At 38.8% G+C, this 15,493-nt stretch overlaps 4 protein-coding genes across 18 annotated transcripts in view; 1 reads left to right on the forward strand and 3 right to left on the reverse strand.

The window, feature by feature from the left end:
* Positions 1-6,509, reverse strand: part of LOC108653835 (diacylglycerol kinase eta) — a 55,132-nt gene extending 48,623 nt beyond the window's left edge. For 4 of the 11 annotated variants that reach the window (XM_018104758.3, XM_018104775.3, XM_018104767.3 and 1 more), the window contains exon 1: positions 5,189-6,504. In XM_018104758.3, the coding sequence (XP_017960247.1) occupies positions 5,189-5,428 (240 nt within the window). In that variant the 5' untranslated portion in view covers positions 5,429-6,504. Of the gene's footprint in view, positions 1-3,367; positions 3,484-5,188 lie in introns of those variants that run through there. The other 7 variants (XM_018104723.3, XM_089256650.1, XM_018104705.3 and 4 more) reach the window with 5 other exon arrangements.
* Positions 6,510-7,313: 804 nt separating this feature from the next.
* Positions 7,314-8,341, reverse strand: LOC108649194 (uncharacterized). Its single transcript, XM_018098219.3, has 2 exons — positions 7,557-8,341; positions 7,314-7,495 (listed from the first exon to the last, which is right to left on the reverse strand). Exons 1-2 carry the CDS (start codon positions 8,265-8,267, stop codon positions 7,424-7,426), a joined length of 783 nt encoding a protein of 260 aa, XP_017953708.1. The 5' UTR covers positions 8,268-8,341; the 3' UTR covers positions 7,314-7,423.
* Positions 8,342-8,861: 520 nt separating this feature from the next.
* Positions 8,862-10,029, reverse strand: sgll (sugarlethal). 2 transcript variants are annotated; one of them, XM_089256652.1, is made up of 3 exons: positions 9,841-10,029; positions 9,713-9,772; positions 8,862-9,652 (listed from the first exon to the last, which is right to left on the reverse strand). In XM_089256652.1, coding segments are annotated over exons 1-3 (741 nt in total). In that variant the 5' UTR covers positions 9,842-10,029; the 3' UTR covers positions 8,862-8,972. The 2 variants fall into 2 exon arrangements, with proteins under 2 accessions (XP_089112778.1, XP_017953570.1); XM_018098081.2 differs by having other exon boundaries at positions 9,713-9,923.
* Positions 10,030-10,298: 269 nt separating this feature from the next.
* LOC108660396 (arrestin domain-containing protein 17) lies at positions 10,299-15,203 on the forward strand. Of its 4 annotated transcripts, XM_089261575.1 has the most exons (6): positions 10,299-10,612; positions 11,052-11,123; positions 12,158-12,510; positions 12,566-13,358; positions 13,950-14,132; positions 15,075-15,203. In XM_089261575.1, exons 3-6 carry the CDS (start codon positions 12,235-12,237, stop codon positions 15,191-15,193), a joined length of 1,371 nt encoding a protein of 456 aa, XP_089117701.1. In that variant the 5' UTR covers positions 10,299-10,612; positions 11,052-11,123; positions 12,158-12,234; the 3' UTR covers positions 15,194-15,203. The 4 variants fall into 4 exon arrangements, with proteins under 4 accessions (XP_089117701.1, XP_017969264.1, XP_017969265.1 ...); XM_018113775.3 differs by having other exon boundaries at positions 10,299-11,123; XM_018113776.3 differs by having other exon boundaries at positions 10,299-11,123; positions 13,950-14,063.
* The last annotated feature ends 290 nt before the right edge of the window (positions 15,204-15,493 follow it).

Below are 15,493 nucleotides of genomic sequence, written 5' to 3' on the forward strand. Positions count from 1 at the left end.
TATTATAATTATTTTAATCAATTTATTTTATTACGATTTACACGCGTGAGGCATAAATATGTATATATATATTTTTGCTTAGTTTAATTAATTAATTTAAAGTCTAACTTGTTTGCATCTAATTAAACCTGAAGCAAATAGACAAAAACGCTAGTCTGATGATGATATATCCTTAAAAATATAGTATAGTTCAATCAATAATTAAAATAATTAAAATTTAATATAATTAAATTTGATATATATATATAAGTGTGCTGATCTAAATACTTCATATAAAATTTACCAATCGATAGAAATAATAAAAATATTAAGTATACGTACAGTCGGGTGCATTGCAAAGCACACTTTTCATAAATGGATCTTAAGTTCACAAAATAGTTTTGATTAGTTACTTGAATAGATTTTAGAGCTCTGCAACAATTTTAAAATAGATTTTACCTCTTTTTTCGATATTGGTAAAATATAAATTTCAATCAAATTTTTAAGTATTTTGGGGAACACTCAAGGATAACATAATACAGTTTAGTAGTTTCCATGAAAATGTGCTGAATTAAACTCTTAACAAACTTTTTTTCTGCTGTAGCTGACAATGATTGCAGCAACAAAGTTTCATTTTCTTTATTCTCTTTAACATAGACCAACTTTGTTCGCTTTTGTTGTTTGATGCTTGGAATGCTTGTTCGCCCTAAAGAACCAAAAATGTTTTATATTTTACAATCTACTAAATTGACGACACATAAAATTCTTATTTCGTATACTTTTATACATGAACCATTTATGGCAGACAATTCAGAGCTGTTGGCATTGAATCAAACATTCGACCCTTAAAATGTTATCTTTAATGGAATATTGCTTAAAGCCTCATGGCATTCAATATTTATTAATCCAATTTTGTTGATATATTGCTCTGCTTAATAATAAAAATATGAATTTCAATTATTATGCTCCTCTATCAGATGGCCGGATGTCAACAGCGCTCACTCATTGCAGGGTTGAATGAACTTCGAGGCCGACGGCCTTCTGTGGCCAGAATTGAAAACTTGGTATTAATGTAAACCTTCTGGCTTCTCGCTGTCCGAGTTCGTTCTGCCTTTGCTTATCTGTGCCCCTTGTTTAGTTTAACTAAAAGTCAAAGTTTTCCAGCTTTCATTTCAGATCAGCTCACATCAATCAATCATTATTTTCATTGGCCACACACACACACACACACACACACACACAAGCGCACACAATGCCTATCATGTGGCAAATCAGGCAGCATATCACGTATACGCCAAGTTGCCAACAGAGTGAACAACAGCAACAACAACTACCATCATCGGGGCAACGAGCCTTATGATGATAAACGTATTTGAAATTTTCGTTAGCCGGTTATTGATTTTAAGTTACAAAAAAAAAAAAAAAAAAAAAAAAAAAAAAAAAAAACAACAACGTCGATCCACGCCATCGACACACAGAGATAGATACAGATACGCAGCTATATATATATACGGCCGCAATGAACTGGTGTTTTTTTTTTTTACACACCCACACACATACAGATAACGTAAACATAACGTAAGCTTTTCAGTCGACTTTGCGGCTTGCTTTGATTATTTCAACTCACGCTTTGCTGCGTTATTTATTGTATTCGACTTTCCCGGGACTTTTACTTTATTTACGAACGTCGAGCACAAAGCACAACATTAAATTACATCTGAGACGAAACTGTAGATATATACGTATATATAAATATATATATGAAATTGCTTTTTGCAGTCACGTGAGGCTCAACAGCAGCCAATTGACTGTGTAAATAGTCGTAAATATTTTAGACGGCGCCAAAGTTTCCCATACAACACACACATGCACACCCATATATATATCTATATGTATATACATAGCATATATCTTGGTAGTGTGTCTGAGAGTCTTGTGTGTCTTGTTTTGAAGATACTGCGGCAAGTCCACAAGTGGCAGAGACTGTGTGCCGCACAAACAATAACAAAACAGCTGAATGAGCTACTGCTGTCTTTTGTTGCTGTTGTTGTTTTCCCTCTCTTTTTTGCGTTGCCTAAATGCTCGGCCCAAAAGAGGACTAAGAAGAGAAAGAGTGCACCATTGTTGAGTTAAAATTCAGCGCAGGCTTTTGTCTACCTAGATGCTGGTAATTTATTAAGTATCAATGGAAACTTTTAGAAAACAATTTATTCATTATTAAAGCTAGCCCCAAAATATGATGATACTTATAAATGATGTTGCCTTTGGCTATGCAGCATCAAAAATGCGAAGGCACAAAAGGAACATTTTGAATAAATACCAAAACAGTTTAAGCGAAACTTTCTGCCGTGGGGCTTTTGATACATTGCTTTCTTATCTATGTATGTATAGAAAATGAGCTTCTTTTAAGCTGGAGTATATAGTATGTATTCGGCCTATTGAGGCTGGTGTATATTCATAGAGTACTCAACCAAATAATAAATGCATTGAAAAAAGAAAAGAAAAGAAAATGAAAATTCCATTTTTTATATTCCTAAATAAAAAGAAGATTTTAATTTTTATTTGAACTTTGATTTTTTCAAATAAAGAAATATAAAATGGTGTATACAAATTTTGATTATATCATTGTTTTTTTTTTTTTTTCATTATATCAATTTATTTTTACCATAATATTATTAATATTATTAATAATTTATAATTTTTGTAAGCTGACGACAATAATAGTTCCATTATAGGGTTGCCAGATGGGTATGTCAAATAAGAACTATTTATTTAAGGCAACTGAAAAACTCAAACTTTTAATAATTAACTTTAATATAAGTATATGAGTAAACTTAAATTTTTTAAATTTTTATTTGGATTTCTCTCGCTTAAGTTCTTATACACTCATTTCTAAAAACAAACAAAAAACAACTTGAAAGGAATTACCCTATTTATATATGCTGTTGTAGAGCATGTGAATAAAGCCTTTGTGAAGTTAATTTCCACCACCTAGGAAACTACGAACACAATTAATGTCTATTGTCATTGCTTTACATACACACACACACACAGCTAAATACCTACATACGTATACTCATTCACGAAAATGAAATGAGTATAACGTCTTGCGGTCCGTACGTCCGTCTATTCGCATTATTGACTCTGAAACATATATACGTCTTCAGATGCTTTTAATCCCTAGCAGAATTAATCCTCCTGCAGAATTTGTGTAGTGAATGCGTATTCTGCCGTCGGTAACAGCCGACATTCTAGTTTCATATCTATATATATTGACACGGCATGTATGTAAGTATGTGTGTATGTCATAGATCCCGTCCCATGAGTTTTCTTCTGTGCCGTCGACTTCGCGACCAACTGGCATTAAGGAGCTTTTGTTGAGCGTTACCTATTGTTTTCTGATTTGACATATGTAAAGCCCTCATATGCCACGCGACCCCATGCCATCCGTCAGCCAGCGTTTCTCCCGCTTATGGCTGAGCACTTGACTGCAGCTTGTCACAATCAGACTAATGTGTTTTGTGGCTACAAAAAAAAGTGAAAGAAAAGAAAAGTTGAGAAAATGAAAATGAAAACAAATAAATAACATACAATGTTTTGCAGGCGAACGATAAATGCGCTCGATCTCGATATAAATTGCGTTGGAAAACCAAGAAAAATATATGATTGTTGGAGCTAGTAGGACAGTTTTCAATATGCTGCTATGAATAGAGCATGTAGACCAATTAATAATTATAGATATATATCTATTACTCTGCGGCTCAGTTCAAGTCGAGCTATAAATATTTTCAATAGCAACTGGGTTAATAGAAGCAACCCTTGGTCCGCTTTGGCGGGTGCAACGATGCGTATGATTAACACAAAATGGTCATATTATTCATACAACGCGCTGGCCTGAACCGGAGACTGAGCCCCCAGCGCGAAGGGCAATGAATAAGGGACTGAAAAACGAATATATACTAAATATATATATGCGAGTGTATGTATATATGTATATATTTTATGGGCAACAGGCACAACTTAATTAAGACGCTCGCTTGGTTTCGAATGCCGCCCTGTTGCATTTTGAGGTTTTCGTATTTTTTCGTCTTTACTTTACGGTTTTTTACTTTGCAACTATGCCAACTTTTAATTAAAATATGTAAACGCCAGATTTAAAAGTCCGGTTTCTCTGGACGCACAAAATTAATTTCCACGATTTTCTTTTTTTTTTACGGGGCTTGGCGCCGAAACCATGTGAAAAAGTGTAATTTGAGTAAAATTCATGAGCAAAGCAATTCACGAAAAACAATTAGAAAAGTGTAATTAAAATTATAATTTTATTGCGGCACTTTTGAGATATTTAAGTTTGGAAAATTCACATATTTACATATATACAATGCCTCTGGTCATCAAATGATGAATATTATTCAAAGGACGAGCTAATAAAACGAAAAGAGAGATCAATTTTATGGAGTAAAAAAAATAGTAATAATAGTTGTTATTATTTATTAATTTTAAACAAAATATTTATACATATTTATAAAAATAATTATTTATTTTATATTTTAAAAAATTATCATACAGAATGTTCGCCAACAAGATCACCAACAATTCCTGGATTTTTTCTCCTATCCACAAGAAGTTGTAGCTGTTCATACACATGTCCAAAAATGTTAAATCTTTATAGAAAGACGGACGAGAGAATAAACGAAAAAGCTGAATACACTCAGCTAGAAATTCATGGGTATAGAATGAATGCTCCGCCTTTAATTTAGCATTAGCTGAGCTTAATTTTGTTTTAAGTTTGTGTGCAGCTAAGTCGACTATATTTTTTTTATCGTTGACAGTGCAATTGATGCAGAGTGTATACCCTAACTGGCAAGGCACGTTTGCTTTTGCGGCCATTAAAATATTTACTAAACACTTGAACTCAACAACTGTGAGCTGACCTTTAGCTGGAGCACAAACACAGGCACAAACACTCCAATGTAGCGTTAGCCGCCCCGCCACTCCTGGCCCCCTCGCCAACAGAGCTCTGACACTTCTCATCTAGTTCATATACATGTACGTCAGAGTGCGTCTGCATGGCAGGGCATGTAACTTCCGCTCCAGAAACTTGAGCGCTGACGTGCTGCTTCGACTGCAGCGCAAAGGATAATCAACAACGAGAAGTGGCAGGAGGAGCAATAGAAGGAGAAGAGGAAGAAGACCTTAATGGAACACTCACCAGATTGGTGTTGCGCTTGCTATGGGTGGACATGCGTCGATGAAATATGCGCGCCGGCTCCGTCTCAATTTCGGATTCCGTCTCGGACTCCTCGCCATCGCGACTTATCGATATGATCGGTATGATGGGCACGGGGGATACGCTGCCCGAGCTGCAGGCGCTGCTCAGTCCGCTGCTCAAACTGCGCTGTCGCGGACTCAAGTTGTCCACGTGCAGCGTATTGGGTTTTAAGCTAGCCATTGTTCAGGGTTGTCGTTTAACTTTAGCTTTGTAGTTGTTGCTGCTGTTGTTTAGGTTGTTGTTGTTGTTGATGTTATTATTGCTGCTGTTGGTGCTGCGAGGCAAGTTTCGCGTTGCACGTTTCCACGTTTTACGTCCAACGTTTTAGCTGTCACGTTGCGGAGCTCTTTACAGTTATATAAAAGTAGAACCCTTTGTGGGGTATCCGTCAAGTAGCCGCAGGTGGCCGTTTGAGCTGCTGCTGTCGCCGCCGTCGCTGCTGCAGACGCTGCCACCGCTTTCCATGCTGCGTTGCTTATATAAAAGTCCACTCACACACATATACACAGTTTGTTAGAGCAACTCACACACACATACATCTCTACACGAGCATACACAACATACACGCACACAGGCACGCCTTCCGTTACTTTTTGACAGTTGTTGTGCGGCTGCTCTGCTTTGAGAATACGTTAATTTCAATAATAAGCTTTATTAATTATAGACTAAAGTGTATACATTTACGATGAAATTAGCAAAAATATTTGCACATTTAATTATATGTACGTATATGTGGTATATATACTATATTGTATATTATATATATATTTAATTAAGCAACACTAACTATTTTTATTTTAATTGGAAAGCCATTAATCTAACGCACACTCATTAATCTACACTTAGAAAAAACACTAGCAAAAACGTTCGCACACAAAAAATAGTTCATACCTATATTTCAATGTTATACAAATTGAATACTTTTTAGTTTCTTTATTGAATAATTGTACAAAAAATAAAACGGAGTTGGTTATGCCGCCGCTGGAAATTATTGTTGAATTTTGTGCTACACTAGAATTATCGTTTTGGAGCTGGGTTATATTCCGCTGGCTGACTTCACTACGAGCTGCGAATAGCGTGCTGAGCCTGAGCCGCGCGGCGTACTGAACGAGACCGCAACCCTCACTGCTGGCGGCCGACGAACGCCGCATAGACTTAAGCTTGCTAGTACGGGCACCGGATGCCGTTATCCTTAGAGGGTTGTCGAGCTTCCAATGAGTATATTTATAGATCGAAATTCATTGGTGATAGTACATCAGTACATGCTGTATTTAAACGGTCTGAAGTGAGCTCAGGCTAAACAACTGCATAAACCTCTAATATCACTTAGTCTTATATTTTTTAAATTTAATAAATGCCAGAAATAGTATGCTACACTTTCTAAGCAATATTGAATCCACATATTAAGATTAACTGGCAACCCTACACAATGAGAGCACAATAGCCTTCAACCAACAAGTTTTTGTGCTCTCTGCTTTTGCCGCAACTTTCGCACAGTAGCACAGGCCCCAGCCCCAGTTGAATATTCGCTCTCACATACCTGCTCTCTTGCTCACACATTGTGAGTGTGTAAAAGCTCTAGAAGGCGGCCGCTAAGCGAAGCAAAGCTTCTAGTCAGGCAAATGAAGCGAGCAAAACAAAAATGCGCAAGCCGAAGAGTATGCAAAACGTAAATGACAACAAAGTAAACAGAAGAGCGCACATGAAGGAGGCAGGTACCGAGTGAACAAAGCAGCGGCGGTGCGGTTTGCCTACACAAAAAGTCACAAGCCGCTAGGCAGACAGTTATGGGTTAAGCTTTCTGCGCCTGTTGTTCTTTTTTCCGGTGTTGCGCTTCGCATGGGCTTTCGTTATTTACTTTGCTGTCGACTTGCCTATGCTCTGTGTTGTCATTGTGTTGTTTTTGTTGTTGCTGGTGTGTTTTGAGACATGCACATCCCGTGGGGCATTACTCTTTTCGCTTGGCTGCAGTTACACGAGAAAACCTCTATGCATGTGTGCGGGTGTGGGAGCCATATGTGTGTTGTATGCTTATTAAATTTTAAACTAACCTTGTTTGCTTTTCATTTGTTGCGGCCGTTATTTGCAATTCACGATATTAAATATAACCTCACATAAATTAAATATTAATATTACGTTTTTAATGTCTGCACATAGAATTTCTCATCGTATTTCTCAGGAATCCTGAACGCTGCTGTCGAACACCCAGTCATAACGATCCGCTTTGAGAGTTTCACGTCGCATGCCCTAAGTCAATGGAAATCAATTAGTTTTCGGAGAGTACTGTACCAGAACTCCATCGACTTACGCGTGGCAGCGTAAGACATCGCCGAAACCGCATACAATGCCTGCCCTGCGTCTTGGGGCAGGTGCGACAGAACTCATACAGAGTGGGACTTAAGAGGAAACCGCCCCAGTTGGGGGGCACAGGCACTTTAGGCAGCCGCTGCTCGCTGAGGATCAGAGAGAGACACTTCTTGATCTTGCCCAGCAGACTGCGTTTCCTAGTTTGTATGCCGTGCATGCTGAGCTGCACTTCACGCGGATAGCGCGCGAACTGCAGCTGCGCCTGCAAGGCGGACACCGGACTCACAGTCCCGGCAATGTGCACACTGCGCTCCAGGTGTGGCCAATACATCTGCAAGGAGACATGTGGATTGGCGTGGATCTCGCCTGCCAGGCGACTGCCCAGCGCCGTGTAGAACGTCAGCCCAGAGGCGTTAATCTGCTCGACGCTGGTCATTCGCGTGACCGGCTGGCCCGCCTCGTCCACCGTGGCCAAACAGGCCACACGCGCCTTGCTCTGCGGCTCCATGTCCATGGCGATCGACAGCCAGTGATGCAGTATCAGATACGGCTCCCGGATGGCAATCCTGTTGTGCCAACTGTCCGGCTGAGCTGCAAGTTCCGCTATGGCTACATTCCGCATCACACACTCCCTACGGCCACGGGGTGACAGCAAAAGCCGCGCAACTGCGACACCCCGGAGCCTCTGTCTCAAAGCCCCTCCCAACCTCATTCGTAGTACTCACGAGAACTACGTGCCCCATAGGTTTTTAATTTTTTTAATTTTATTTCAAATACAATTTTGAAAGCTGACCTGAAAGCAAAAGCAATATCAATTGACTTAAATTGAAGAAGTTTGGGAGTCGAGATTATCTCCATAGTAGAAAGAGTTGTTATCTGAACTCCATTAGATATCGAGATTATCGTCATAATAATATAGAAGAATACATATAACTTGTGTAATTGTGGTATTAGTTAAAAGTTTTGTTATTTATGGGGATATCTAAGTGAATACATATTCGAGTTACAATTTCAAATATGATTATTTACATAAGTGTAAAGAAATATCGGATCTGAAGAACCCATTCAAACTTGTGATTTGTTTTCTTTACCTTTACTTTCTGGCTTTAGTTTGAAATGCACATTTTAAGTTTCTCTATTTATTATCCATTTTAAATATTTTTATAATATATGCTAATTTAATAATTCGATCGCTTAGGTTTTTCATAACTTTTAACTTTTGTTTACAATTCATCTTTTTTAACCATTTTCTATATTACTATTCATTTCAATTATTTGTTTAATCATCTACATAAAACATCTGATCTATGATATTTTACACAGTTTTATTTCGGACAAATTATCAAGCATTTTGGAAGACATAACAAATGCGCAGCATTTAACTTTTAGCTGTCTCTCGCCCTTTCTTTGTCTTTCTTTAAGGTGCTAATCGCTCATAGACCCAATCATTCTCGCCTTTATGAATGAGCTCTCCGTCCACCTCGTCGAGAACTCCAGGGCCACGTCGGAAGCGTATGCGATCGTGCAGGCGATCCGTTTGTCCCTGCCAGAACTCGATGAGCGATGGGCGTACCAGGTAGCCACCCCAATTGGGCAGCGGTACCTGGCCACTCTCGCCCAGCTTGGCCTTGATCTCCGCTTCCACCTCGTCCAGATAGCTGCGCGAGCGTATGCGTTGGCTCTGCGGACTGGCAGCGGCTCCGATTTGACTAGCGCGTGGACGCTCGTGGAAGTATTTCAGGGATGCATCCCTGGAGATCTTTTCAGCGACGCCTTCGATGCGAATGCTGCGACGCAGGGGGAGCCAGTAAATGGCGATGGCCACATTGGCATTACAGGCAATATCCTCGGCTTTGCGACTGCCATAGTTGGTGAAGAAGGTGAAGCCCTCGGTGGTGGCTTCCTTAACCAGGACAAAGCGATTGGAGGGCTTGCCCTCAGCGTTAACCGTGGCCAAGGCTGCAGCATTTGGCTCGAGGATCTCCTTTGTATTGAGAGCATCGTTTAGCCAGTCACGAAATATGACAAATGGATCTTTTATCTTAATGTTCTCCTCCAGAAAGGCATCCTTGCGCTCATGGTATTTCAAGCGTAGCGCTGAAATGGTTACCAAATAAATTTTATAAAAAATTGCAGTTGGAACAATCGAAATCTCACCTGAAAGTTGTTCTATAGAAGCTGGTTGGCTCATCTTACGCACAATTTGCAAAAGTCTCACTGCAGTTGGAAGGGAATTGTGTAATATTTAAGTGACGTTAGTCTTAGATACGGTAACATTAACGTACTTGTCAAAGGTCAAATTAAAAATTGTACACCGAAGTGCTTTGTTTATGATTGACCGCAATCTAGAGATAAGTGGAACAGCTGTTTATATGCGCAGCGTTGCCAGCACGTTGACGTTTGTTTAAAATATTGCTTAAAATATACCATAAAAATACCGAAAGAAACTGTTGTGTAAATGAAATGCAGCGCTCATTTAAGCCCAAAAGTATGCCATTAATGTATACTTCATTGAAATATATAAATATATTTATTCATTTAATTTAAATATTAGAAAAGAAACTCAAATACAAACTTCAAAATAAGCCACCAGATTGTGAAGAAAAAGCAGCACAGAGAGCGCATGTGTGTGTGAGAGCTTACGACATAAAGAGCGAGAGCGATGTTTGGTTGTTGTTTTTTTTAGCTTTCGTGACTTACACCGTTTACTGTTTCTATCCTGGCTGCTGCTTGAATAGCGAAAGCGAGCGGAACGAGCCCACAGAACAAGTTCAACACGAACGGCTGCTGGACGTGTGTGAAAGCATAGCGCATAGAGTGCGGAGCGCAAGAGAGAAAATATAGAGAAAGGCTAAAGCGGGGCAAACACATACACACACACATAGACGCACAGACAGTGACACATTCACATTCACACGCACAGGCACATACACACGATTAGAGATTAATAATACAAAACTAAGTTGAATACGAAAAAGCTGAAATAACAGTTATTTATAGTAACGCGCTTGAAGTGATTGTGCGTAAAAACGCTCTGCGAATTTCTGCAACAAAAAAGTGGGTTAAGACGAAAGCTTTGCGAGAAAACAATTCTTTTGAGGTCGCTCGTAAAAGCATTCTACATTTTTTCGTGGCCATTGTTGTGTTGTTGTTGCTGTTGCTGGCAGTAGTTAAAAAAGCGTTGCAGACATCGGTTGCATGTGTGTATGCGGCGGGGCAGAAGTGAAAAAATGCAGTGCAGCAGCAAAAACAAAAACGAAGCAAAGCAAATGGCTTGATAGGCAACTAAATATTTAACAATTTAATTATAACATACCCAAAAACGAACGTGATATTTTACAACTGTGGCCTGCTTTTAGCACAGTACAAAACAACAACAACAAAACACACACAGAAACATACACACGTACAGACACACACCAACACACACGCAAACTACATATATAGCAATATATGCCCATTGAGTGCCTTATATCATTTGATAATAATCCACAAGGTGTCTACTATGCCGGACAGGAACTATCTGGCGTTGTTGATCTCAGCGTCGATGCGACCAAGCGCATTAAAGGTAAATTAACTTGTGTATACCCTAACCTAACCTAATAGTCGCGGACACACGCACACACACACACATGAGTCATACAGAGTATGAGTAATATGTTTATTACTCACACATTAAATTTGCACCGAAACACACACATTTCAATTGCCGAAGGACACGCGCTGTTGTCCTTATTAAACATCAAACTTTATCTCGTAAATAAATGTCGCCATTTTGAATGTGCTGTGCAATTAATAGTTGTTGCTGTTGTTGTTGTTGTTTTCGTTGTTGTTGCTGTCCCCGCTGAGTTGACCAGCAGCTCGTTACCGTTATTTGCCTGCTGCACAGTTGGTTGTTTGCCTTGCACTCTCTCACTCTGTTCCTTCTCCTCTCACTCTGCCTGTCAGTCCGTCTTGCTCTTTCGCTCTTATTTTCTTGTTTTTGTTGCTGTCGTCGGTTTGTGTTTGGCGTCTGTTTTGGCATGCCGCCATTTTTTATTTATCCATGAACTCGTTAAAGGCGTGGTAAGTGCAATTCATTTGTTGCCGTTGTTGTTGTTGTTGTTGTAGTTGTCGCTTTTGCTGTTGTCATCGTCATGTTTGTTGTTGTCATTGTAGATGATGACGATAAAGTTGTCCGTGTGCATTTTAATTTTGTGGTAATAAGTTTTTTTCGTCTGACATTTCACTTGATTAGTTTACTGAAAAGTTGAACAGCAAGCGAGAGATAGAGAGAGAGAGAGAGTGACGCAAAGGGGGAAATAGACAGGAAATAGAAAACTTAATTTAGGAGAATTTCAAATCTATTAAGTACGAAACAAGTTGTACACAAATATGAAAGTTGAGTAGGACTTTCTTTTATATGATGCAGATATTAGATAGATAGTCCATCCAAATGATATAAAAACTATTATCTACTACTTAAAGTATTACTATCAACATAATTTAATCATTATCATATTCATTCGCTGATCAGCTAAGTCATTCTCCTTTGTCTATCTCTTTCACCCTCTCTTTCTCACGAACTCTCTTTCTCTCTTTCTATGTCTACTTCTCTTATAGGCATTCATGTCACCGTCAGCGGTTATGCCAAGATACGCTGGATAAAAAAGGGATATCCGCGGGACAGCGAACGTGCCATGTGTCGTGCCTATCGATCTTATCTGTCATCGCGATCGTATGTCCTTGGCTCCTGTGCGGGCAACTCGTGCATCGATTGGCTGGCCGGCGAATACTCGTACACGTTTCACGTCATACTGCCCGATAATCTGCCCACATCCTTTGACGGCAAGTATGGTCAAATACACTATGAGATCATAACGACGATCGAGCGATCGGGTCGCTACCCGAAAGTGTTCAAGCTGCCATTTACCGTGATACAACCATTGGACCTGAACGCCGATGCCATCTACAAAGTGCGAGTTCCTTATATATCAAATATGCAGATATTTGTCTAATGTGTGGTTTCAGGTACCTCTGGAGATACTCGATCGCAAGCGCTTCTGGAGCTTTTGCTGCCCAACGGGGCCGCTCACCGTCAAGTTCTCGACCCCCTACTGCGGCTATGCGCCCGGCCAGAAGATCCATTTTGTTCTGTACATCAACAACGAATCGTCGATCGATATAACCGAGTGCGAGGTGAAGCTGAAGCAGGAGGTTAGCTACGAGTCGCACGATCCGCAGCATGAGTATCGCTATGACAAACACCTGATAGCCTTAAAGCAGTTCGGCAACGTGTTGCGCTGGTCACGCAAGGTGTACAGGGGATATTTGGATCTGCCCTCGATACCGCCGACGTCGGTGAAGCCGACCTGCCCCATTAGCGTTAACTATTCGATTAAGATCATTGTGAATCCGACCGAGTTCCATTGGAAGCTGAAACTCAAAATTCCGCTTACCATCGGCAGCATACCCATCATGGATGGACCCGATGCGCTGCTCCGTTTCAATCGCCAGCAGCAACAGCATCAAGTAGTTAGTCAACACTTTCAAATGTCAACGCGGCAGAACCAAAGGCCGCACCGACCACCGCAACGTGGCAGCCTACTGAGCAGCAGCAACAATAGTAGCAACAGCAACAGCAACAGTAACAACAACAACAACAATCAGGCAACACATGCCCTGCAGCGATCGGGTGCGATACTGCCGGCCCAATCGAGTCCCTCAACAATGCCAACGACTGCCGACCTGAGGCCAATGGCCACCATGCCAGCGATATTAGTGACCAGCGATAGCGATAGTCCCCCAGATTATATACCCATGAGTAAGAAAATGTAAAGCTAAGTTATATATTTATGTTTCTATCCAAAGATACTGTGATAACATGGAGTATAAAAAATTCAATTTTATATTGATTTAGATATTAGCTGGATGCACCTCTATACCTAGCCAGAATAGTGAAGGTTTATTTCTTTACAGTATATACCTTTTATAAGGAACTCCATTTGAATGGCGTACAAAAGAATTACATTTTATTGTAATATTGACATTTACAAGGAACTCTTTCTTGTTCATATGAAAGATTAGCTAATAAGTTAAAATTAATATGTATAAAATGTTTGAGATATTTTAGAATAAGGATATTTAAAACTAACTAGTTAGGCAATAAGAATAATTCTGCTCTAGACTTAGCCTTAACAGCCTATTGTATGTCATAAAGTATTAAACAGCAAAAGAATAGCTTATAAGGATATAAAGAAAACACTCCAATCAATGAATTGATTAGAGTGCTTTCTATCTGTTCAAATTAATACAATCTATACCAAATACACACAATAGATATTTATAAATTGCCATAATTCTCATTTACTTTACATAGCCATTTCTAATTCATATGTTTTCTTCCATTTTCTAGTGCCGCCCTCGTACGAAGATGCCATGGCTCTGAGCGAAAAGTTTAGCGATGATATCGAATTCCTGACAAATGTTAGCATGAGCAGCATTTTGTCCGCTCAGGGCGACGTAACAAGTGAGCGTGAGCCCTTTAAACCGCGTTACCCGGTCTATTACGATTACGAGACACCGACCATACCGCCCGGTAGTGATGATTCCACTGAATCCGACACATAAAAACTAAATTGTTAAAAAAAAAGAACTGTTAAAACAAAATGAAAATCGAAAGCAAAGCTAAAAAAAATTGAATGGCTGAGTGGCATTTTATTCAAATCTCTTTCTTTTATTCCATTTTTAAAGTAGTTAGACAAATTTTCTCTATAAGCTTAAGAACTGCAAGGCGTTGGGTAAGAGCAAAAATGCCTTTTACAATGTCCGATAGCTTATAGATCAATTAACTTGCTAAGATGTATATAATACGAAGTCAAATAATTCCAATTGTCTGCTTCGAGAATAAGAATTTACTTTTTGAAGAACTTATACACATCATATAGTCAAATATATACGATTAACCATATCTATATACATACATCCTAAGAGCCTTGTTTACCTCTCTGATTCGTTCCGATTGTCCCTTCTGTCCAGATCTTGAGCCCCAGCGCCTTGCAAATGACATTTTATTCCTTTAATTAAAATGTTTGAACTGCACGCCATATTTATATAAAAAAATATATTGAAATTTCTGATAAGTATCATATAACAATATCTATTCATATATCAATATTAAGTATGTATGTTTGCTCTGTTGTTTGATTTTATTCATTAAAAACTTTTTGAATTGATAAACCAACTCTATACATATATATGACATATTAATTATAAGAATATTGACAAATTATTAAATTTGTGCTTAGCAACTAAGTTGATAATATATAATTTAAATGATATTTTTTAATATGCAATAAGCCTTTATTCACTTTCATTAAGTAGTTTTGCATTTTTATTCTGGAAACAAATTACTTCTAGCCTTAAGCCACACCCAAGGGTTTCACAAATATACTCAATTTGTAAATTTATTCTTTTGTTATCGTTTCCCCCCCTAAATTCCGTGCCCCCTATACATGCTTCATTTGAACAACAACTACAGAGACGCTCTACAGTGAAAGCTCGAACACGCAGATTCGCTACGCCGTGCCACAGGAAACGGATGAGAATGGAACGAATGAACAAGGAACAGCTGATCTATTGAACTGCGAGAAAAAGTGAAGCTGAATGCTTCAGTAGCGCATACAAAAACATATTTAATCAAAATCTCAAAGTCGAATTAATCGAATTCAAACAAATTGCAAATATTTCTTGGCCCATATATACTAGTTTCTAAGTCTGATCTGGAGTAACAATAGTCAACGGTTTTGCAAGCCGGATATATAAAAAATATATACAATGTAGAGCGCATAAATTAATCAAAATCTATTCAACATTCTATCGAGCAATAAAAAAGTATTTGTTTTTCTCTTCCATTTTTATTTTAATACTTTGACTCCAATTCTAGTTCAAGAAAACATT

Source organism: Drosophila navojoa, chromosome 2 (assembly GCF_054131105.1).
Source record: "Drosophila navojoa isolate 15081-1374.11 chromosome 2, UAZ_NAV_1.0, whole genome shotgun sequence".
Lineage (NCBI taxonomy): Eukaryota > Metazoa > Arthropoda > Insecta > Diptera > Drosophilidae > Drosophila > Drosophila navojoa.